General features: G+C 40.3%; 1 protein-coding gene across 2 annotated transcripts in view; it reads right to left on the bottom strand.

Moving 5' to 3' along the window:
• Positions 1-21,571, bottom strand: part of Atxn10 (ataxin 10) — a 122,627-nt gene that overhangs the window by 67,908 nt on the left and 33,148 nt on the right. For both annotated transcript variants that reach the window (XM_021216379.2, XM_029548100.1), the window contains exons 4-7: positions 16,043-16,139; positions 12,569-12,727; positions 7,130-7,210; positions 4,366-4,531 (exon numbers count right to left, since the gene is read on the bottom strand). In XM_021216379.2, the coding sequence (XP_021072038.1) occupies positions 4,366-4,531; positions 7,130-7,210; positions 12,569-12,727; positions 16,043-16,139 (503 nt within the window). The remainder of the gene's footprint in view (positions 1-4,365; positions 4,532-7,129; positions 7,211-12,568; positions 12,728-16,042; positions 16,140-21,571) is intronic.

Genomic DNA, 21,571 nt, shown 5'->3' with positions numbered 1-21,571 from the left:
TTGACTTATAAATAGCAGCGAGAGAATAAAATGCTCTAACAAATTCCATGTGAGGGACACATCTATGTGCAGAGAGAAAAAGACCTGCTGGAATGGTCTTGAAGGACCACTATCCACCCCATCACGGGGGCAGGGTTGTATGTCATTATGTGTCTTCTTTGAGTAAAGAGACAGCAAAGCTCTTGTGTTCTGCCTCCTCAGTGCTGGGACTACAAGAGCACACCACCACACCAGGTTTTTTCACATTGAGTTCTGGGAACCAAATTCAGCACCCAAAGCCTATATGGCTAGCACTTCTTATCTCCATAGCCCTAGCTTTACTCTTGTTTCAAGAGAGTAAGTTTTAATATCTTTAATTATATATATATAATAAGTATGTGTGTATGTGTGTGAGTGTATGTGCAGGTGCCCACAGAACCCAAAAGCACTTAGTTAGAGACAGTTGTGAGTGGAGAACTAAACTTAGGTCCTCTGAAAGAATAGTACAAGCTATCAGTGCTGAGCCAATTCTCCAGCCCTTAAGAGACTTTTGTTTTGTGGTTTCTCTGTGTAGTCTTGGGTGACCTAGAACTCACTCTGTAGGTCAGGCTGGCCTCGAACTCAGAGATCTACCTGTCTCTGCCTCTCAAGTGCTGGGATTAAAAGTGTGCAACACAACCACCCAGCCAAAAAAATAATTTTTTAAGTGATATACCACAAATAATGTTAGCATAATTAATACAAGAAACTTAATGGCTTAAATGGGGATACGTTAGATGGGATTAAACTGACTTCCTTTCTGTCAGTAACATGGAATCTAGGAGAAAAATAACTATGTCTAAATAGTGAAACCTCCCTCGACTTTTGACAAACATTCAGCAGAGCCACTGACAGTGCTTGGCAGGTAAAGGTTCACGCTCCCAAGCCACACACAACCAAAGCTTGGTCCCTGATATCAACAGGTTGGAAGGAGAGAACTGATTCTCCCAAGTTGTCCTATGACCTCCACACTCCTGCAGGCACATACACATGCCACACCTTACAGGGCCAAATAAATAAATTAGTAAGTAAATGATTACAAAATTTGTAAAGGCTAAAACTCTTTAAAAAAGAATAACACACCCAGTGAATCAAATGGAAGGAGAGACAGCCACATGTGTGGAAAAGCCACGCTAGACAACAGTGCACTCACCACTGTGAAAAGGAGACGAAGCAACATAAGGGGCGACACACAAGGAAAGTCTTCGTACAACACAAACTGACAAATGGCTCTGCAGAACAGAGGGAGCTGGGCAAACCAGAAATTTCTTAACTTTGTCTCACTGACATCAGCTAAAGAACTGTTTACAGAAAAGTTAAATATGAGCAAAAGTGAAAGGGCAAAAACATGATCCTTATCAGTCCGTGCAATCAGAGATGCCATTCTTACTCATTCCATGGGCTCATACTAATTGCTACTGCGAAAAGTTGCTTAATATGGGGCTGCAAGAACCAAATGACTACAAACCACTCCAACTAACGACAATTCTGAAAGTGCACAGGAATCAGGAAATAGAAACCTTTCAAGGGAAAGGCGAGGTTCAGGATGAGTAAGTAAACTTAACCTTAGCCTATGACAGCATACTACATTTGTATCAACCCTGGAAATGGGTATATAAAGTACAGCAAAGGACTAGCATGGATGCTGAACACTCAACTACTCTGCAAAGAAGCACATGAAGAAAGCCTCAGTGTTTTCAAACTACATGGAAAAAAACCTCAATAAACACAGCTATTTTCAGTCATAGTCTTCTGAAAATGTTATTAATTGTATTAACTGTCTTGTCCTCCTAAGAAATCACTAGTGGCGCCCGTGCTGGCCAGTGGCTGGCAGAGACAAGGCAGAGAGCCCTGATGTGCATTCACTAACTTCCACGATGACCCTGAAAACCAACCAAAAGCCAGGCCATAAATACCTAGAAATGAATGAACAACGGACTCTCAGCAGTCAGCATCCACCAGCTCCAGCCTAGGATTGAGAACATGGTATACTGGAATATTGCTTCAAGCCTATTGTAGCTTTTTATCCCCATTTCTGTCTCAAAGTATAGTATATGCAAATTTGCATGATTCCTCCTCCCTTATAGAAACTATTTGAAGGGAAAATATAAACTTTTCTCCATAAAAAATTAGAGGCTGAAGCAATGGATCAGCGGGTGAGAGCATACGCAAGCTTGAGGACCAGAGTTTGAATCCTTGGTACCATGTGAAAAAACTGCACGTGCCTAGAACCCAGCACTGGGGAAAAGGCAGGAGACCCAGAGTGAGCCAAAGCCCATCAGCCTAGCCAAAGGGCAAGCTACCAGCTCAGTAACGACCCTGTTTCAAGACAGCAGGATGGAAAGCAACAAAGGAAGACACCTGACATCCGCCTTGGCTTCTTCAAATGCACACATGAACATGTGCAGATCCCCTGCATGCGTCACACACTCTCACGCACGTGATCCTGCACACATGTGTATACACAGAGAGAGAGAGAGAGAGAGAGAGAGAGAGAGAGAGAGAGAGCGAGCGAGCGCAGGTGTATCTCACTATAATACTAAAATTACTTTAAACACAAGTCTTGTGAACAATTTAAAGTCAGATGTGATTTAACAAATATTGAAAGATTTTTTTTTTTAATGTTTCCTAGAAAATTAAGTTTTAAATATTTTTCAACCACACCTCACTGCTCCCCCTGCTGGAAAAAAAACAACTGTCCCCAGAAAGGTAAATCAGTGCTGAGGTGTCCTCTTGTCTATCTGAAGGCAACAAAGACACCAATCACTGCCTTTGAATTCAGCCACAAAGAAGGCAGTGCACTCTCACTGTGACAAAGTATCACAAACATGACTTTCCAATTACACTAGAAGTGAAGGAATTCCCAGGCTCGCACGTCACTGCCCAGAGCACACCCGGATCTCGTTTCTGCCTCGCTGCACACCTTTCCATGCTGAGTCCACCCTGGAGTCTGAGCTCACGCACCAAACCACGGCCAACAGCACTCCAGCATCAACCACTAAAAGGTATTTAAAATCTGATTCACTGAGGTATGGTTTATATGTAATACATACCTTTAAGTATACAAAACAGGGCCTATCAAACTACACAACTAAGCCTAACATTTCAAAAAGTTGCCTGTGTCCCTGTGAAATTACAGTGACCCCTGACTTAAGTCCCAACGAACATGTGACCTGTTCTCTGCCATTATCCATGAGTCTAACCTACTACTAAATCTCACAGAAATAGCACCCTAGTTCAGCTTACCCACCTGCTCTCATGCTGCTTTGGGGTCGTCTTTCATTTGGTTCCAGAGATGCTTCTATTCTGCTACTGAGCAGTGTCAAAGAGAGAACAATTCTGACTTTAACTCAAAGGAAAGGCCAAAGAAATAGGTCCAAGCAGAGGTTTTCCAGTGAAAAGGTAAGATAGAATTACTGCCAAGTAGTTTCAGTAGCCTTTAGTAGAGAAGGGGTCAAGAAAGGAGAATGTGACCAGGGTTAACTGGGGGAGGAGGTGGAAGGGGGTGCAGGAGGGGTGGAGTTAGAAAGCGCCTACCCTAGGTAAAAAATAAACTTTTAAAAAACAGCTCAGAAACCTGTACTGAGAAGTTATTTGTTTGTTTTCTGTTTTATTTTAAAAGATTTATTCTTTTATATGCATGAAATTTCACCTGCCTGCTGTATGCCCTCAGCGTCCAAGAAGATGTTACATTTCCGAAAAGCGGAATTGTAGATGGTTGTCAGCTGCCAGGTGGGCACTGGGAAGCTAGCTCAGGGCCTCTATAAGAGCAGCAGGAGAGTACGGGCACTTACAACGATGAGCAAAAGCAGAAACAATCTCCACATCTCATTACAGGGATGACCCATCCATAAACTCATTCAGAATGTGTGTTAAATGTCTATGGAACTGATAGGCAAATGGCACAAAACCCATCTATGTATGTGTCTTTAACACATGCCTGTGGATCCATGCTTAAAAGTATCAACAGAGTTATTTTACAAGCTATTAATGAGGGCAGGGTTCCCCCTTATCTATAGTTTCTAAGTTCTCTAACAAAGCCACCTATCACTCAGAGTTCACTTAAAACCTTTCCATAGGGGCTGGAGAGATGGGTCATCAATGAAGAGCTCTCCCAGAGGACCCATATTCAGTCCCTAACACTCACCTAGGTGGCCCTACAATCACCTGTAACTCTCACTCCAGAGGATCTCACACCTTCTTTTTGGCCTCCACAGGCAACAAAACACACACACATAAATAAAGACAAATCTTTAAAACCTTTTAAAAAAGAAATCCCATAGACATCTTGAATAAACTAGAAAACCTGTCTGCTCTTCCCCTCCAGGCCACGATCTGTCTCCTTACCTTATCCTCCGTGTGAGGTTCTGAGGTCAACTTCAGCACGTTCCTACTCTGATCCATAAATGAGTTTGCAATCAACTCGGCATGGCGCAAAAATATAGAGATGTCATCCTTTGTCAGCTGCTCTTCACCCACTATCTTGGCTATCACAATGTCTAACAGTGTGATCCTGAAAAAGAGGAGTTCCACTTGAGTACATAACATGTCTGCTGTGCAATACTGAGTTTAAGAGTTACGCTCATTCTTCTTTAACTTTACTTTAATATCTAGCTAGGAAAAGCTTTTATTAATAAAGCTATCGATTGCCAGTTTTTAAAAAAATATTTTTTAAGTGTCTTCTATGTGACTTAATAGCAGCAAGAACTTTCCTATACACTTTTCATATTCATTGCTTTCAACATTCAAAATAATTCAACATTTCATAAAGGCTGCCAATTTAAGTTTTAAGACGTGAACTATCAAACTTATTCACTATTTAACACTGATCCATGTACTATACACATTATCTCATTTAATCCTCACAAACCTTCACAGGACAAGCAATATAATTAGTTTACATTAATGATGTCAATCTAAGCCAGGCGTGGTGGTGCACGCCTTTAATCCCAGCACTCAGGAGGCAGAGGCAGGCGGATTTCTGAGTTCGAGGCCAGCCTGGTCTACAAAGTAAGTTCCAGGACAGCCAGAGCTATACAGAGAAACCCTGTCTCGAAAAATTAAAAAAAAAAGATGTCAATCTAGAAACATCTGTAACCCAGTAGGTACCCACACTTTCATGAACACGGATATATGCATGTGCGTAATGTGCACACACATCACCATCATCATAACAATAAAAGAAAAATGAAATGGCATGGGTAAGTTGTGGCCAGCTAACCCAGAATGTTGATTTACTCTGCTACTGTAAAGCAATCAACTGCATACTAGACATGAACTATTCCTGATCTCAAGTGCTAGGCACCATACATAATTGTCCATGCTGTATTTTTGACAATGGGGGAAACTAGGTTTTGACTAGACTCTCACAATCATGTAAGGCACTGTATGACACTACAGTGGCTACGATCATCCCACAGCTGTGACATCAGGAGCATTTTTATACCCCACTATAGTCTCATGGGATGACTGGTACACCAGGTTCATTATGGAGCAAAATGTGATGTGGTACGTGACTCTGTCTCCTTGAAAACAAGCACATGGTCTAACAAATGCTCTTTATCATGTTATTTACTCAGGCATAAGGATGGCAAGCCACTAGACCTAGCTTAAGGGTTAGCAGAATCATTACACATCGGATTCAAAGACTTGTTGCCCTCCCCTAACCCACAAACTACCGCTTAGGCCTCTTGAGGCTCCCTAGGCACACTCTAGGCACACATTTCTGAGCCGAGCGTCCATGATTCTAAGTCACACTAGCTGACATGTCCACTCTGTTTCTAATTCACTTGTGAACAAATGGTTACATACTCTCGCTCAAAAGTTTGACCTCTGTTTTTTTTTAAGCAATGAACTTGCAAAACACTTAGGGAAATTTTCTATAGCAACTCCCCCAAACAAACAAAAACACCCGTTTAATTAGTTATATTTAAAGTGAAATAGGCTACAATTGTTATTGTCACATATATTCAATCCTGAAAAGGTTTTGGTGAGGACCAAGAGCAAGGGTAAGAGGGAGGAAGAGTATTTTGTGAACATTTTAGAGCAAGAAATAAAGTATCTGTAATTCAAATTCAAAAATTTCCAGCAAATTTTCAATTTAGATTTGAACTTTTCCAAAAGTATAATTTGTTCAATACGGTATGCCTCAAAGACCATAAGTTGTACTAACCCAGAACAGTAAGCTCATTACACTGAGGCAGTGAGTAGTGCTGACAAACCTCATCTGTACCTACAGATGGACAGACGGACAGAGAGCAGAGCCAGCTGGCTGAGTAAGATCTACCTCTGTAGCCTCAGGAAGCACTGCTCCAGACACTCAGATGCCTAACACTGAAAACACCAGCACACTGCCAAGTCACAGTGACTGTGAGGACCTGAGGACAGTGGTGGTATTAGTGTGAGTACTACCAGTTCACACAGTGACACCTTAGTACCAGGACTGAGGAGCACTTCTATGAGAACAAGAGGAGCTGAGCCTTAATTCCTAGCACCTCAGTAAACCCAGCCATGACCTTAGTTGCCTGTAACCCCAGTGCTGAAGGCAGAGACAGATATTGGGAGCAGATTGGCCAGACAACCTAGCCAAAGCTACGAATTTCAGCTCCAATGAAAGAATCTCCCTATGTGTGAATAAATAAACGATTGAATGAACTGAAAGAAGCTGGAAAGTAACTGAGGAAGACAATACCATCCCCTAATCTCCACATGCACATGCATGCATGCATGCATGCACAGGCATGCCCTCAGACACTTGTACAAACACCACTTCACCACACAGTCCTGGTCCCTAGCTGGTAACTAGGGACTCTTTTAGGTGATGGGAGAATGTTAGGAGGTGGGTCTAGCTGGAGGAAGTAGATCAGTAAAGGCACGCCCTTGAAGGTTCTACATGGCCCCATCCTTCCCTCCAGCCCACCAGGAAGTATGCCACTTTGCTCCCAGGTTTCGGTGTGATGCTAACCAATCGATGTAAACTCACCACTGCACAGACACATGTACTTAGCAGTCTATGCCAATATGAAACTACACAGAGTTCAGTCCGAGCTACTGGACACTATATGGAATGCTAAAGAGATAAAACCATACTGCTTTGGGGGCAGGGAATTACCTTTCCTGATTGCTGAGTTTGCCATACATAGCTTCCACCAGTTCTGGGCTTTTCAGAAAGTGGTCTGAAATAATCAAGAACCTACAGGGAAAAGGAAGAGAAATTTGGTTACTACAATAAAACATACACATCCTTACCTATGTTATAAACTTATACAAAAGAAAAGCCTTTCACTTAATTCAACCTTTTTAATGTAATCTTTTAAAAATACTTATTTTTATGCATATGGTTCTTTTGCCTGTGTGTGTGTATATACATACATGTACATATATATGTATGTAGTACGCATATGCACATGTATGCCTAATCACAGAAGCCAGAGAAGGTGATAGATCCGCAGTGAGCAACCACGTGGGAGCTAAGCACTGAACCCAGGTCCTCTGTAAGAACACAAGCACTCTAACCCGAGCCATCTCTCCAGGCCCATCTTTACTCGGGTCTCTTGTGTTTTACGAGGTTAATAAATTACTTCCTTAGCAATATCAAGGGGGAAGAAGCCTTGAAATATTCTTTTCTCCAGTTTTCCATGTGAAACTTTTATGAAAATAACTCAGTGGGTTCAATTAGAAATGCGAATCTACTTCAGCTTTGACAGCCTTCACTGTGAACAGGGACATGACATTCAGTGACACTGTCAGATCTAGACAGGAAACATAACACTCTGTTTTAGTCCGAAGCTTACTGCTATAAAACGAGGCAGAAAAATGGACATGTCATATTGTTCAAGCTATGCCAACAATGCCGTGATGAATCCTGGCTTGATTTTCCCCTCTTTAAGAGTACTCAAGTTACCAAGAAAACATCCACACGGTCAGGCACGGTGCTCATCTGGACTAGAGAGAGGAGACTATGGAGGCCTGAGGCAAAGATTATAAGCATATTTCTTCAAAGTACCTCTGTGGCATCTAAAAAGACTAAACACCATTAATAGTTCTCAACTGTATCTAACAAAAGGTATCACTAAGATTTAGGAACTGGGCTGGTGAGATGGCTAAGTGGGTAAGAGCACCGACTGCTCTTCCAAAGGTCCTGAGTTCAAGTCCCACCAACCATATGGTAGCTCACAACCATCCGTAACAAGATCTGATGCCCTCTTCTGGAGTGTCTGAAGTCAGCTACAGTGTACTTACATGTAATAAATAAATAAATCTTAAAAAAATAAAAAAAAAAAAAAAAAAAAAAAGATTTAGGAACTAAGAAACATGATTTTAATAAATACTGTTCTAGTAATAAAAGTTGACTATAAAGTAGTATACACTCACCATGTATTTACTCTCTCATTAACAAATAAAATGTCAGTGAGTGTGATAATCCAATTACTCACATCAATGACCACCACACTGTCCTCTACCTAAACATAAAATCCAGCACTGGAGATGTAGCTCAGTAGCTACTGCCTACACAAAGTCTAGTGCCCCAACACCACCACCTCTGAAAAAATATATAAACAACTATCCTATTTCTTCTATAGATCTTTAAAGCTGTCAATCACTACCTAGATTTAAATATTTCTAAGAATAATGAATAATAATAATAATGTCAACAGTATTTATATTAGTTAAGCCAGGTTGTCAAAACAAGAGGTTCTCAGAGTAAGAGGTTCTCGGAGTAAGAGGAATTCATACATTCCAAGCTAGGTTCAGAAAATTGGAATCGTAAAGACCATCCATACACAATTTAGATGTGGAAATCAAAACTTTTCTCATGAGAACATTTGTAAAAAATACAATATTCAGTCAAGTATGGTAGTATGTGCCTATGACCCTCGCAAATCCTCCATGACACCCCCTACCCAAAATCCCACAATACTGCAAATGCTGTACCAGCAATTGGAAAACAACTTTTACTTCCATATTTACTCTCCAAACAGCAGAGAAAGAGCCATGGCTACCATAAGACCCAGCTATTTTACTCCTGGGCACAGAACCAGCAATCTCCATACCCTGCCAGAGAAATATTTGCACCCCCATGTTTACTGATGTTTTATTGATGCTAAAGAATTTGGAATCAACCTAACTGTCCTCTGATAAATGGATAGTGAATGTTTTACACACACACACACACACACACACACACACACACACACACACACAAATACTATTTAACACTAAAGTAAAATGTAAGAAAAATTGCAGGAGAATGGATGGAATTAGAATATTTTATTACTTGAGGTCAAAGAGTCTCAGAAAGGAAAAGACCACATGCTCTCAGATGGAGAATCGAGCCAATAATACACATGCAGACAAATGTACACGTGGGTATAGCATAATACATAGACAACAAGAAAGGACGGGTATTGGGGAAGGAAGAAGGGGTGAATGTAGGTGACAGACTAAAATGCTAAGTGTTTTTCTAGTTCTAATTCTACTGCGGATAATTTGGGTTCGGGGGTGGGGTAAGCAGATAAATCGATCTAAAGGTGAACATACAAACTGCAGTTTGAAGCTCTGCAGCTTCAGAATGGCCACTCGAAATGTAAACAAGTTCATTGAGATGTATAGATTTTGGAGTCTGGTTAATTTGGGTGTATGATAGCATTTTTATCTGCAAGGTTTTTATACTATGGAAAATTTATGAAAAATCAAATACAAAATCATACAAAAACCCAAAATATAGAAAAAGACATCATCCAACTACTTGAGCCAAATGCAGTGCCAAAACTTTCTCACCCACACTTTGATGTTACTCCAAGACATCCCAAGAGAAAGATTTGGAGCTATTATTATAGTCTTACACCTTTCCCTTTCTAAGAAGAGAGAAAACATGAGAAGACAATAAATCCTCATGTAGCTACTGCTCTTTAACAGCCACCTGCATGGCCAAGCAAGGGGAAGGGGGCAGAAAGTGGATCCTTTCTGACTTTCAGAATCAGTTCAGATTTGACAGGAAAACAGTTTTTGGAGACCCCTGGAGAATTCTCAGCCAGATGCAGCAGGTGAGCTGCAGAGCTGTCAGCTGAGGATGAACTCCCCCTCCTGTTCCTGCCAACTCCAGCTGCTGCCCCCTGACAGCTTCTGGCGGACTCTGAAGTAGATTCTGTGTTTGCCTATGATGAGCCTGATTGTTTATTCCAAGCTAAGATACAGGCCCCAGCTACCCCTCAAATACCTACCAAATAAACAGAGCTCTGCTACAAGCTGGCTCGAGGAAAGCTGATTCTGAGGCCTCTCCTCAGTGACTGCAGATGCTGCATGTGCACAGTGAGGGGAGTTTTCCAAGGTAAATGTGTAAGATTTTCACATAACAGCGGCTGTTCATTTGCATACAGTAATTCAAATACAAATGATATTCAAAGAAGTAAACAATTTTAAATTTAGAACTTAAATATAATAATATTTAATTTAGGAGGCTCAAATGCCAGAAGGCCACCTAAGTCCTGATTCACACTGCCCATTGTGAGAAGTAAATCCATACACTTGGATTATTAGGAAAAGATTACTAAAATGTGAAGGGGGAAAAAAATGTGAACAACATTTTTGATAAGTTTTACAATGCAAAACAGATCAATTTGTTAGGAGATAATGTAATAACTGTAAATATAAACACTGCATGATGACTTATCTACTGTAAATGCAGATACTACATGATGACATAATGACCATATACACAGATACTACATATACACACTTATCAGAGCCTGAAAACAGGCCCACAAGCTGATAGAACTGAAAGGAGACTGGCTGGTGGCACACCTATAACCTCAGCGCCTGAGAGGCTGAGAGGGAGAATTATTAGTTCAAGGGCAGCTAGGGATTCATAACAAGATCATGTTTCAAAAGAAAGAAATCGGATTGCTGGGACGCTTAGCAAAACCAGCTGAGCACATTCATCTTAAGTGTATACGGAATATTTTCCATGATGATGGTATAGTGGGCCATAAACAAGCTGGATAATTTTTAAAAGAAAGAAATCATACAAAGAGTATTCACCCACAGTGGAATAAAATTAAAAATTAGTAACAAGACAGGATTTGGGAAATACACAAATACATGGAACTCAAACTCCTAAATAACCAATGGATTCAACTTGAAATGAACAAAAAGGAAAGGATAGCACAGAAAGGTTCAGAGAGCTAAGACAGTTCTTATAGAGAATGATCGATGGCTGTAAATGATTGGACCCTAAGTCAATAATCTAACGCCATTCCATCTTAGAAGTAACAAAACCCAAATCAAGTAGTAGCAATGCTACAGCAGAAGCCAAAACAGGAAGGGGCAAGAACTAGAAGTGGAGCAGAAGGCTCAGTGAGGTGGCTCAGCTGGAAAAGGCTCCTCCTGAGGTAGCCTGACAGTCTGAGTTCAATCCCTGGGGTGGAAGGAACCCCAACAGGAACCTACATAAAGGTAAGAGAACCCCAATCAATAACATCTGTCCTCTAACCTCACAAATGTGCCACAGTGGTTGCCCACCCCTCCACCCCACAAATAATACATTTCTGTACAGAAGACCTACAGGTTCGTGGGAAATTCTGTTTTTAAAACTAAAATGATGGTCCTATTATTCGCACAGGAATGCAAGAGACATAAATCTTGATAAGGAGCATAGGATGCCTCAGGTTCAGGCTTCAAAATTTATGTTAATCAAGACCATAACATTAAAAATAGCACTGGCATTACATCAATGCTGGCACTTAGAGAGAAATTAAGCTGATAGTCAAAGCAAACAAACAAACAAACAAGAAATTAACAGAGGCACAGTAGAACAATGAGCATCTGTATCCTGATCATGATATAACTGATCATCTCCTCAGTGCTGGGATAACAAACTGCACCATTACACACCTTCTTATTATTTATTTATTTATTTATTTATTTTCCACATGCCTTTTCTTGGGTGTTAGGGATTAGCTCAGTTGAGTTTGGGCTGCGAATACTTTACTAACTGATCATCTCCTTAGCCAGTGTCTCAGAGAGAAAATATGAACAGCACCAAGTGTCTCATTTACACAATACCGACATACACCAACTTCTGATCTCTAATGAACCATCTGCTGAGGTCACAGTGGTCTCCAAATGGGCCGAGACATTGCTACTATGTTCATTCACACATCAAAACTGCCCCCACCATCCTATCCTATACTTCAAGTTTGTCAAGCTCAAGCTGTATCTCTTTCACACCCTCAAAACAACTACCAGGCCTCAACCTTTTACTTAAAACTTCTACAAAGGGGTTGAGACTGTGGCTCAGTGGGAGAGCACTTGTAGATGTGAATTCAATTCCTCTACATCACAAGAAGTAAACAAATCAGTACATTAGTGGTTGGAATAAGCCAGAGGTGGTGATAATCTCAGCCACTGGAAGGCTGAGGCAGAGGAGCAAAACTTCAAAGCCAGCCTACAGAACACAGCAAACCCTGGCTCAATACATTACCAAACCTCATAAGGAAAACGATCTGTAAGAATGTCCTTAAAGCAATCTAATTCCTAGCAGGATACTCACGGCCACTCTGACCCCGGGTGCTTTTGGTGAGCTTCTATGACGTTAATTGCAATATTGAGGTTCTCTTCCAGGTCTTTCATCCTTTCAGGATTAAGTGATGTGAACAGAATCATGGAACAGTAGGCAACAATCTTTTTGTCTGGATGGTTTAAGCAAGACCTGCCAACCAAAGATGAGACACTTAGTCCAAGTATCAACACAGTAAAATATGATTGTGACATTAGTAATAATAATCCTTAGCAAAGTTAGTTTATATTGATATTTTAGGATATATAAAGGTAATAATGCTGTGGAAAAAAGCATATCTTTGGCTATAAAAACAGTAAATACAACAGTAAGATACAATAAAATGGGACTGGAGAGATGATTCTGTAGCTAAAAGCATAAATTGTTCATGCAAAGGCTCCAAGGTTCCTAGCAGGTACCCACGGCGGCTTACAGCTGCCTGTAACTCAGGCTCCAAGGGACCTAACATGCTTGGCTAAGAGCAACTTTGCTCCTACATACTATGCACCTACAGACATGTACACACACACACACACACACACACACATATAATTATAAATAAGAATAAATCTCAAAAAAGACAATAAAAAGTTACATTTGACTTAGGACTCAGAATTGAAAAGAAAGTAACATTTGAATAGAGAAAAAATAAAAGTGATCCTATTTCTAAAGCATTAAAGGTGTTTATTCTTGTTAGAAAGAACAGTCGAAAAATGTAAAAAGACTATAAGCATGTGTATCATGGTCATAAGGGACAGATTTGAAACAGAAGAACTTGGGGTCAAGAGCCATAACACAATTCCTAGAGCCTATCACCTACTTAGTGAGTTACTCACTTATTATGAGTTATGTCATGGCTCATCCCAACATTTGGGTTTTGTCTTCGAGTTAACTTCATGACTTGGGCATGGTGATATACACTATTGATGGCAGTACTCAAGAAACAAAGGCAGGTGGCTCTCTTGTAAGTTACAAGGCCTAGCTTGGTCAACATATCAAGTTCTAGGCCAGGCAACCAGAGCTACAAAGTGAGACCCTGTCATTAAAAGAGTGATGTGGGCCAATGAGATCACTCAGCCAGTCGGGATGTCTGCTGCCAAGCCTGATGACCTGAGCTCAGTCCCCAGAACCCGGCAAGAGTGAAAGGAGAGAGCTGACTCCTGCAAGTTGTCTCTGGCCTCTACAAAACTAGCGTAACACAAACACATGCACATGCACACCATAAATAGATACATATCTAGAAACACACATGTAGAATTTATCCCCTGTACATTCTGAGGAAGAATCACCTGTCAATAAAAAGCTAATGGCCAATAAGTTAAGACAGGATTAGAAGGCAGGACTTCTGGCTGGGAGAGTGTCAGGTGGGACGAGAAAGACCAGGACATAGAGGAGAAAGACATAAGAAGAGGAGATGAAACCAGCCACTTAGCTGACCTCAGGTTAGAATAAATGGGATTTAAGTTAAGAGTTATTCAGAGAACCAGCCTAGCTTATAGCCTAGGCATTCATTAATAATATGAAGCCTCTGACTAAGAGTTCATCTAATAACCGTAACTTTTATATAAGCACAGGAAACAAAACAACCAGAGAGGACAGTACAGCCCTTACACAGCTGCTTACATGCTGTGGATGCAGATAGCACCACTGGCTTCACACTGCAGCTATACCCTCTACCACTGACAATCTACAGGTCTCTCACCGGTCCAGCAGGATCCATTCTACTTATCTACAGGGGTCGCAAAAACAGAGATAATACAATGTAACTTTAATTTTTTTAAAACTTTATTTTTAATGATGGTTCTTCAACGTTTTAACCTCTCTTTAGCCCACCACCCACCAGAGGTAGTGGAAAAGAAAAGATATTGGGAAGTGAACCTGTCTAGAAAGGTTCCCATCTGTGTAGTCTAGAAATCAGTAGTTTAGTTCACAGGTTAGCAGCTGAGCTTAATGCACTTGTAAACATCTCACAGAGATACTAGGTCAGCAGTTGCAGTGGCATGACTTAGTAGGAACAGCCAGGCCTCAGCCTTGGCTCCAGTCAGCAAGAGAGACCAGGAGGAACTTCAGGAGAAGTTCTCCTCTGTGCCTCTCTCAGGGAAGTGAAGATCAGTGAAGCTGTGAGACCCACTAGCGTTATATAGCTAGTTCTATAAGCAAATTCTATCAGCTATCCATTGAGTCCTATTTATACACTCTAAACATCACGTGTCCTCCATGAGTCTTGCCTCAGTATTTGTGTCTGTCTCAGCTGACATCACTGTCAATCATCCTTAGTCCACAGAAGTGGCAAGAAACTGTAGTATGCCACAAAAAGTTTTTTGGTGCATTTCTCTCTATGAAGAACAAATGCAACTCAACTATGCAGTGTAAGGCGGACCAATATATGTGTTTTGTTAGAAAAGAATCTTTTATTATGTGACCTTTCCCGTTTGCCTTAGCAGAACGTCCTTTCTCCTACGTCTGCTTTACGAGTCTGGTCTTTCACCTGTATCCACTTCAGAAAAAACACTCCTCATGTTTGTCCCAACAAAGCATCACCCAACCAACCTTCAAAAAATCCCTTAAGTTTCCACTCAATACAAGCCCAACTCAAGCACTTCAGTGATAGCTGTCATTCTGGGGCCCACACTGGAGTCTAAGCTAGAAAACTACATAGCATCTTCCTATTGCCGATCCACTTCTGTCACCAATTTACATGTTAATGCAATGTTCAACTACTTAAAATTAATAGCTAGTTGTTAAAAAAAAAAGTAATACATAACATGAATCAATCCAACATCCAATAGAAATAACCAGACTGGTTATAGATTTCTTATAGCAGCTGTCAGACTGGTAAACCACATCTTATATTAATAAATAAGCACAGCAGCCATCTCTTAACACTGACAAAGGAACTGAATTTTTTTTCTTCTCATAGTAACAGACAGATCGATACATTTCTCAGAATAAACAGTAGAGCAGCTCTCACCACTTCTCATAGTCAAAGTCATCTCACATTGATGAGCATGTATGTCTATTATCCAAACCTTACAATTCCCCATTATCTACCAAGAATAGTACTGAGCCATGCATGTACAAAATAGTGAGAAATAAAGGGTTAACTCACTGCATATATTTTAAAGTCTTAAGTTTGTAGGGCTTTTTTTCTTTATAAATTTCAGGGTCTTTAATTAAGCTACTACTTTCCCCATGACTTTTATTTCTTAAAAATAAGCCAGGATGTTCCCAAGGGCCACACATCTTTGTACAAGCTCAATAACTATGGAATATGTGTATCATGGAACCACCACACAAATCAAGGTACAGAATACTGGAGGGTCCCGGTGTCTCCTTCAGACCCTTTCCCAGCTAACACCTGGAATTCTAAAACTATGTTTTTCCTGCTTTTGAACTTCATATAAATGGAACTATAATCATGATCTTTTTAGAAGTCAGTTAAAAAAAAAATCTTAACATCATACTCACATGAAGAGTTCTGGGAAGGCGTGGACCCAAACAATGGACTGGGAATCTTCATTTCGTGAGGCAACATTGCCTAAAAACTGCAGGCCACATCGAAAAGCTAGGAATACAAAAAAGTAAAAACTGAAGATAACAGACTCAACATAGTGAATACGTACATCTCAGTAAGAAACACTTCTAACGTTATAGAAAAGGGGATGGGAGGAGAAACAAGAGGGGGGAAGTGAGTGGAAGGAGAGAGGCATGAAGGGGAAGGAGGAGAGATGGGAGGGGAGAAGAGAGAGGAAGAAAGTGACTGACTGATAGATTGATTATCTAAGAGACTCACTCCACAATGAAATTCTAAGCATGAGCCGGGCGTGGTGGCGCATGCCTTTAATCCCAACACTAGAGGGGCAGAGGCAGGTGGATTTCTGAGTTCAAGGCCAGCCTGGTCTACAAAGTGAGTTCTAGGATAGCCAGGGCTATATAGAGAAACCCTGTCAGAAAGAAAGAAAGAAAGAAAGAAAGAAAGAAAGAAAGAAAGAAAGAAAGAAAGAAAGAAAGAAAGAAAGAAAGAAAGAAAGAAAGAGAAATTCTAAGCATGAAATTAATATTCCTCATCAAAACAACACTACATAAAATTAACTTCTAAAAGATTATAAACTCAAATATAATAATTGGAATACATGCTCCAATTAAAAGATGACTACAAATTAGGTTACGTCTGCACATGTCTGTAATCAGGGCACCTCCAGATGCTGAGACAGGAGGATAAAAATCTAATTAAAAAACATGCCAAGACCAGTCCAATAAAATCCTGTCTCAAAACAAAACAAACCACAGATAAACTTAGGAATGAATTTTTAAAATGCTACAAGTTGTTTAATACAAACATACCTAGAACATAAGGCTACAGATACACTGCAAGATAAAGAAAGCTAAAAGGAGACAGATCAAATATCAGTCAAAAAAAGGAAAAACAGGCCACTTAAAATTAGACATAATAAGCATTAATGCAAAAGATGTTATTGCGAATATGTTAAATAATCATTACAGACTAACTTATCAAAAAGATATAAAAATGTATAATTGGAATTCTTTGAGATATATTTTTTTCTATCTGCTTCTAGAATTTGTTGAGAGAAGATATCTTAAAACTACTTAACATATTGTTAGTAGTTCTCACTGGTCAATTTTCTTTATATTTGAGAGTATATTGCTAAGTATTGGAAAGTAACCACAGCAAATGCTAGGGAGTGGAACACGGATGCCACTCACTGCAGGCAAGAAGGGGGCATGGCACAGTCACTTTGGAAAACAGTTCGCCAATTTCTCACAAGTGAAACAAGAAAAAAATCCCAGCAAAATCATTAACAAAGTATCAAGACATACGTGAAAGTGACAAGCATGCAACTAAGGCAGAGATTAAAAATGACCAAGGACCTCATTCAGAGGCTGCTATAGTCTAAAACTCGGAATAAACAAAAAGACTGCAGTGCACTTTAGAATTAATAATGGCCATGCATAGGGACAAGTAGTCTTTTTGTTTGTTTGTTGTTTGTTGTTTTTGTTTTTGATTTGGTTTGGTTTGGTTTTTTGGTTTTTTGGGGTTTTATTTTTGTTTTTGTTTTTTTGAGACAGGGTTTCTCTGTGTGGCCCTGGCTGTCCTGAAACTCACTTTGTAGACCAGGCCGGCCTCAAACTCAGAAATCCGCCTGCCTCTGCCTCCTGAGTGCTGGGATTAAAGGCGTGCGCCACCACGTCCGGCAAGTAATCTTTTTTTGAAAGAGAAAGCTAAGGCATTGGCAATCACCGTTTATGAAGAGTACAAAAGTATCACTGCCCGCAAGACAAAAGATCCAAGGGCTAAACAAACTATCCAAACTATCATGTCCCAAACTACCAATGAAAGGCTAACGCATGTAAGATATTTAAATGTGTACGTTGTCTGCATTCTTGAGAAAGCTTATTTATTTGAAAGATATTTTTTAAGATTTATTTATCATATGTAAGTACACTGTAGCTGTCTTCAGACACACCAGAAGAGAGCATCAGATCTCATTATGGATGGTTACGAGACACCATGTGGTTTCTGGGATCTGAACTCGGAACCTACAGAAGAGCAGTCACTGCTGAGTCATCTCTCCAGCCCGAAAGGTTTTTTTTTTTAATAACTAAATTTACAAATTTTAAAAAGAGCTTACAAAAGTTGCTTCACCAAAGTCAGTATTAAAGAGAAAAAAAAAAAAAAAACATAGTTCTACATTCAGGAAACAATCAGGCATAAAGACATCAGGCTAAGGGATACAAAGAGTGATACCCTTGCCTATGTACAAGACCCTGGGCTCAGGTCTCAACCTCCATCCAATAAGAGGGGGAGAATGACATGGGACCAGACAAGGATTCCATTTATGAAAGTACCAAGATATGGGGCTGGAGAGCTGCGCAGCAGTTATGAGCACTAGCTGCTCTAATAGAGGATCCAGGGTTCCCAACACCCACAAGGCAGCTGGCGGCCACCTATAACTCTAGTTCCAGAGGCTGAGACATCCTCCATGTGGTGCACACATACATACAGGCAAAAGGCATACAAGCAAATCTAAAAGGAAAGTGTTTTCAAGTGCCAAAATATGAGTGACAGTGATGGGTACACTATCTAAGGAGGAATTACAAAATAAGATGGAGGTGTTGAAATGCAACTAAGTAAGGAAAGGACTAGGCAGAGCATGTGACTCAGCTTCTATATAGAGAGGTTAAATGTAACTGTCAGTCTAGATCCAAGTAGAAGAGTATATACCTACACACACACACACACACACACACACACACACACACACGTGTCACTGCACATCCCGGTTGACGTGCAATATTTGTTGGAAACATAATAAAACCATTCTAAAAATGTATATGAAGATACAGAGGGCTGTTAAAAGCTATGACATTGTCAGAAAGTAAAAAGAGAACCTATGCTCACAGACTCACAGACTACCGGCTAGTTCACTTAACGGTAGGTACAACAGGGTGGAACCAAGACAGAAAGAACTAAACAGAGCAGTGGGCTAGAACAAGAACTTGACTAGAACCAAAACTGAGAAGAGTATCGGCAGTGATGGTCTATATGAGAATTAGCAGTGGGGTGCCCAGGTGTCAGCACAGAAACCCTGACAATGCTGTTCTTCCGCACACAGGACAGAAAATTCCATTCTAGCCACTGACCTGAACATAGGCACCAAAGCCAAAAAATTTTTAAAACACTGGACAGTTTTTAAATATTAATAAACCTAGTAACACTTTTTCTCAGATGATACCATGCAATAAAAACAAATATTGCCACGCAGTATGCCTTTAATCCCAGCACTTGGGAGGCAGAGGCAGGCAGATCTCAAAAGTTTGAGACCAGTCTGGTATATACAGTGAGTTCAGGTTCCAGGACGGCCAGGGCTACACAGAGAAACCGTGTCTCGAAAAACCAAAACAAACAAACAAAAAAACAGAAATATGACCACAGAATAGGAAGATAAATAAAATACACAACTACCTTCAGACTCACAGCATATTCAAAAAGCGCTAATAAATAAACCTTTGTTTTTCTTTTGTTTCTTCTTGAAACAGGGTCTCACTGTGTAGCCCTGGCTGACCTGGAACTCACTATGTAGACCAGGCTGGACTCAGAACTCAGAGATCTGCCTGCCTCTGTCTATGCCTCTCAAGTGCTGAGATTAAAAGTATGAGCCATTCCACCTGGCTACAAACCATTTTTAAAAGACAGATAAGCCAACAGAAAAACAGGGAAATAAAAAAGTTTTGTGGAGAAAAATATCTGACAAGATCCAAAATGGGAAGACGGGGATGAAGAAGTACTTGGTAGCATGAGAGGACCAGGCTGCACTCATCCGCTGGGCTGACACAGCTTACAGTCAGAAGCAGCAGCAGAGACCCGGTGTGGTGGCGCACACCTTTAATCCCGGCACTTGGGAGGCAGAGGCAGGTGGATTTCTGAGTTCAAGGCCAGCCTGGTCTACAAAGTGAGTTCCAGGACAGCCAGGACTACACAGAGAAACCCTGTCTCCAAAAACCAAAAAAAAAAAAAAAAAGAAAAAAATAGTCCAAACTAAGTGCTTATTCAATGTTTATAATACAAAAGTACCAAGTGTTTCCCAGATAAACCATAATTTTAAAAGATACTAATAGTTCTACTAAATACTTCAGAACATTAACACTCAAGTTTAAATGTTGAGAGTGAAAGGCCTGACCCTCTGGCCTGCCAGCGGAGCAGCCCAACAGTTCCTCGGGTTTGAAAAAAAAGGCAACAAAAACCTCTGAAAACCCAAAACACGACTCTGGGCAAGCAGCCTTACAGACGCCCAGGCACAGGCAAGGAGGCTGCAGGCGAGAGAAGGAACAGTTTACTTTGACCAACAGCCTGCCAACTGATCTTTATGTAAACACTAAGACAGTGCAAAGCCCCTTAAAAATGCCAGCATTATTTTTACAGATTAGGAACGAATATATGCCAAAAACAACATCAATAGCTCAATTAAAATAACTCATACTTGTGTTTACATAAAATTTGATGACCATAATATATTTGTCAGACCTCTGCAATTATTGCCTGAAAATAATACTCTAAATATTATTTTGACAATATAATTACAGTTCTTACCTCAGAAGCAGTAACAAAAAACTGGCACAGTTTCCCTGACAACAGTCTCCCTAAAATAAGGTTCTCTGAGAAAGTATTAAGAGATAGTGAAAGCAAATTACTTTCTACAGTGCTACTTCATAGGGTTGAACGAAGGCACTCACTATGGAAGGAAGTTCTGAGGTTCTTATTAAGTGCAAATGTCACTGCTGAATTCCAAATAAAACCCAGGAGCTTTCCTATCAGCCCCTTCCCAGAAGGCAGTGAGAAATACCGCTCATTTTCCTTTTTCTCCTTGCCTCTTTTCAGTTCTGCCACAGAATACAGGTCAGCGACTTAAAATGGACACAGCTGAAGTTTTTTAGATAGAAAATGCCTCCATTTCATGAACTAGGAGACCCAATATTGTCAAGATGGCAACTCTTCCCAAATTCATCTGCAGATTTAACATATTCCCTACTGTCTACAATATATTACTCAAGTAACATCTACAACTCAACAGTAAAACACAACAAGAAACTAAAAAAGAATAAAACCCACGTTACTTCACATCCACCTGGATCACTATAACCCAAAAAGACAGTGTCTGCAAGGACATGCAGGAATCAGAACACACACTGTTGAGGGAAGTGTGGATGCCTCCACTGTCTTGGAAAACAGGCTCGTGGCTCCTCACAACATGGCAGCTGTCATAGCAGCCTTATTTATAATAGCCAGAAGCTGGAAAGAACCCAGATGTCCCTCAATAGAGGAATGGATACAGAAAAGGTGGTATATTTGCACAATGGAGTACTACTCAGCTATTAAAAACAATGAATTTATGAAATTCTTGGGCAAATGGATGTATCTGGAGGATATCATACTTAGTGAGGTAACCCAATCACAAAAGAAGTCACTAGATATGCACT

This window comes from Mus pahari, chromosome 17 (assembly GCF_900095145.1).
Source record: "Mus pahari chromosome 17, PAHARI_EIJ_v1.1, whole genome shotgun sequence".
NCBI lineage: Eukaryota > Metazoa > Chordata > Mammalia > Rodentia > Muridae > Mus > Mus pahari.
Note: the sequence above shows the minus strand (reverse complement) of the source record. Positions and strands in the feature narration are given on the sequence as shown.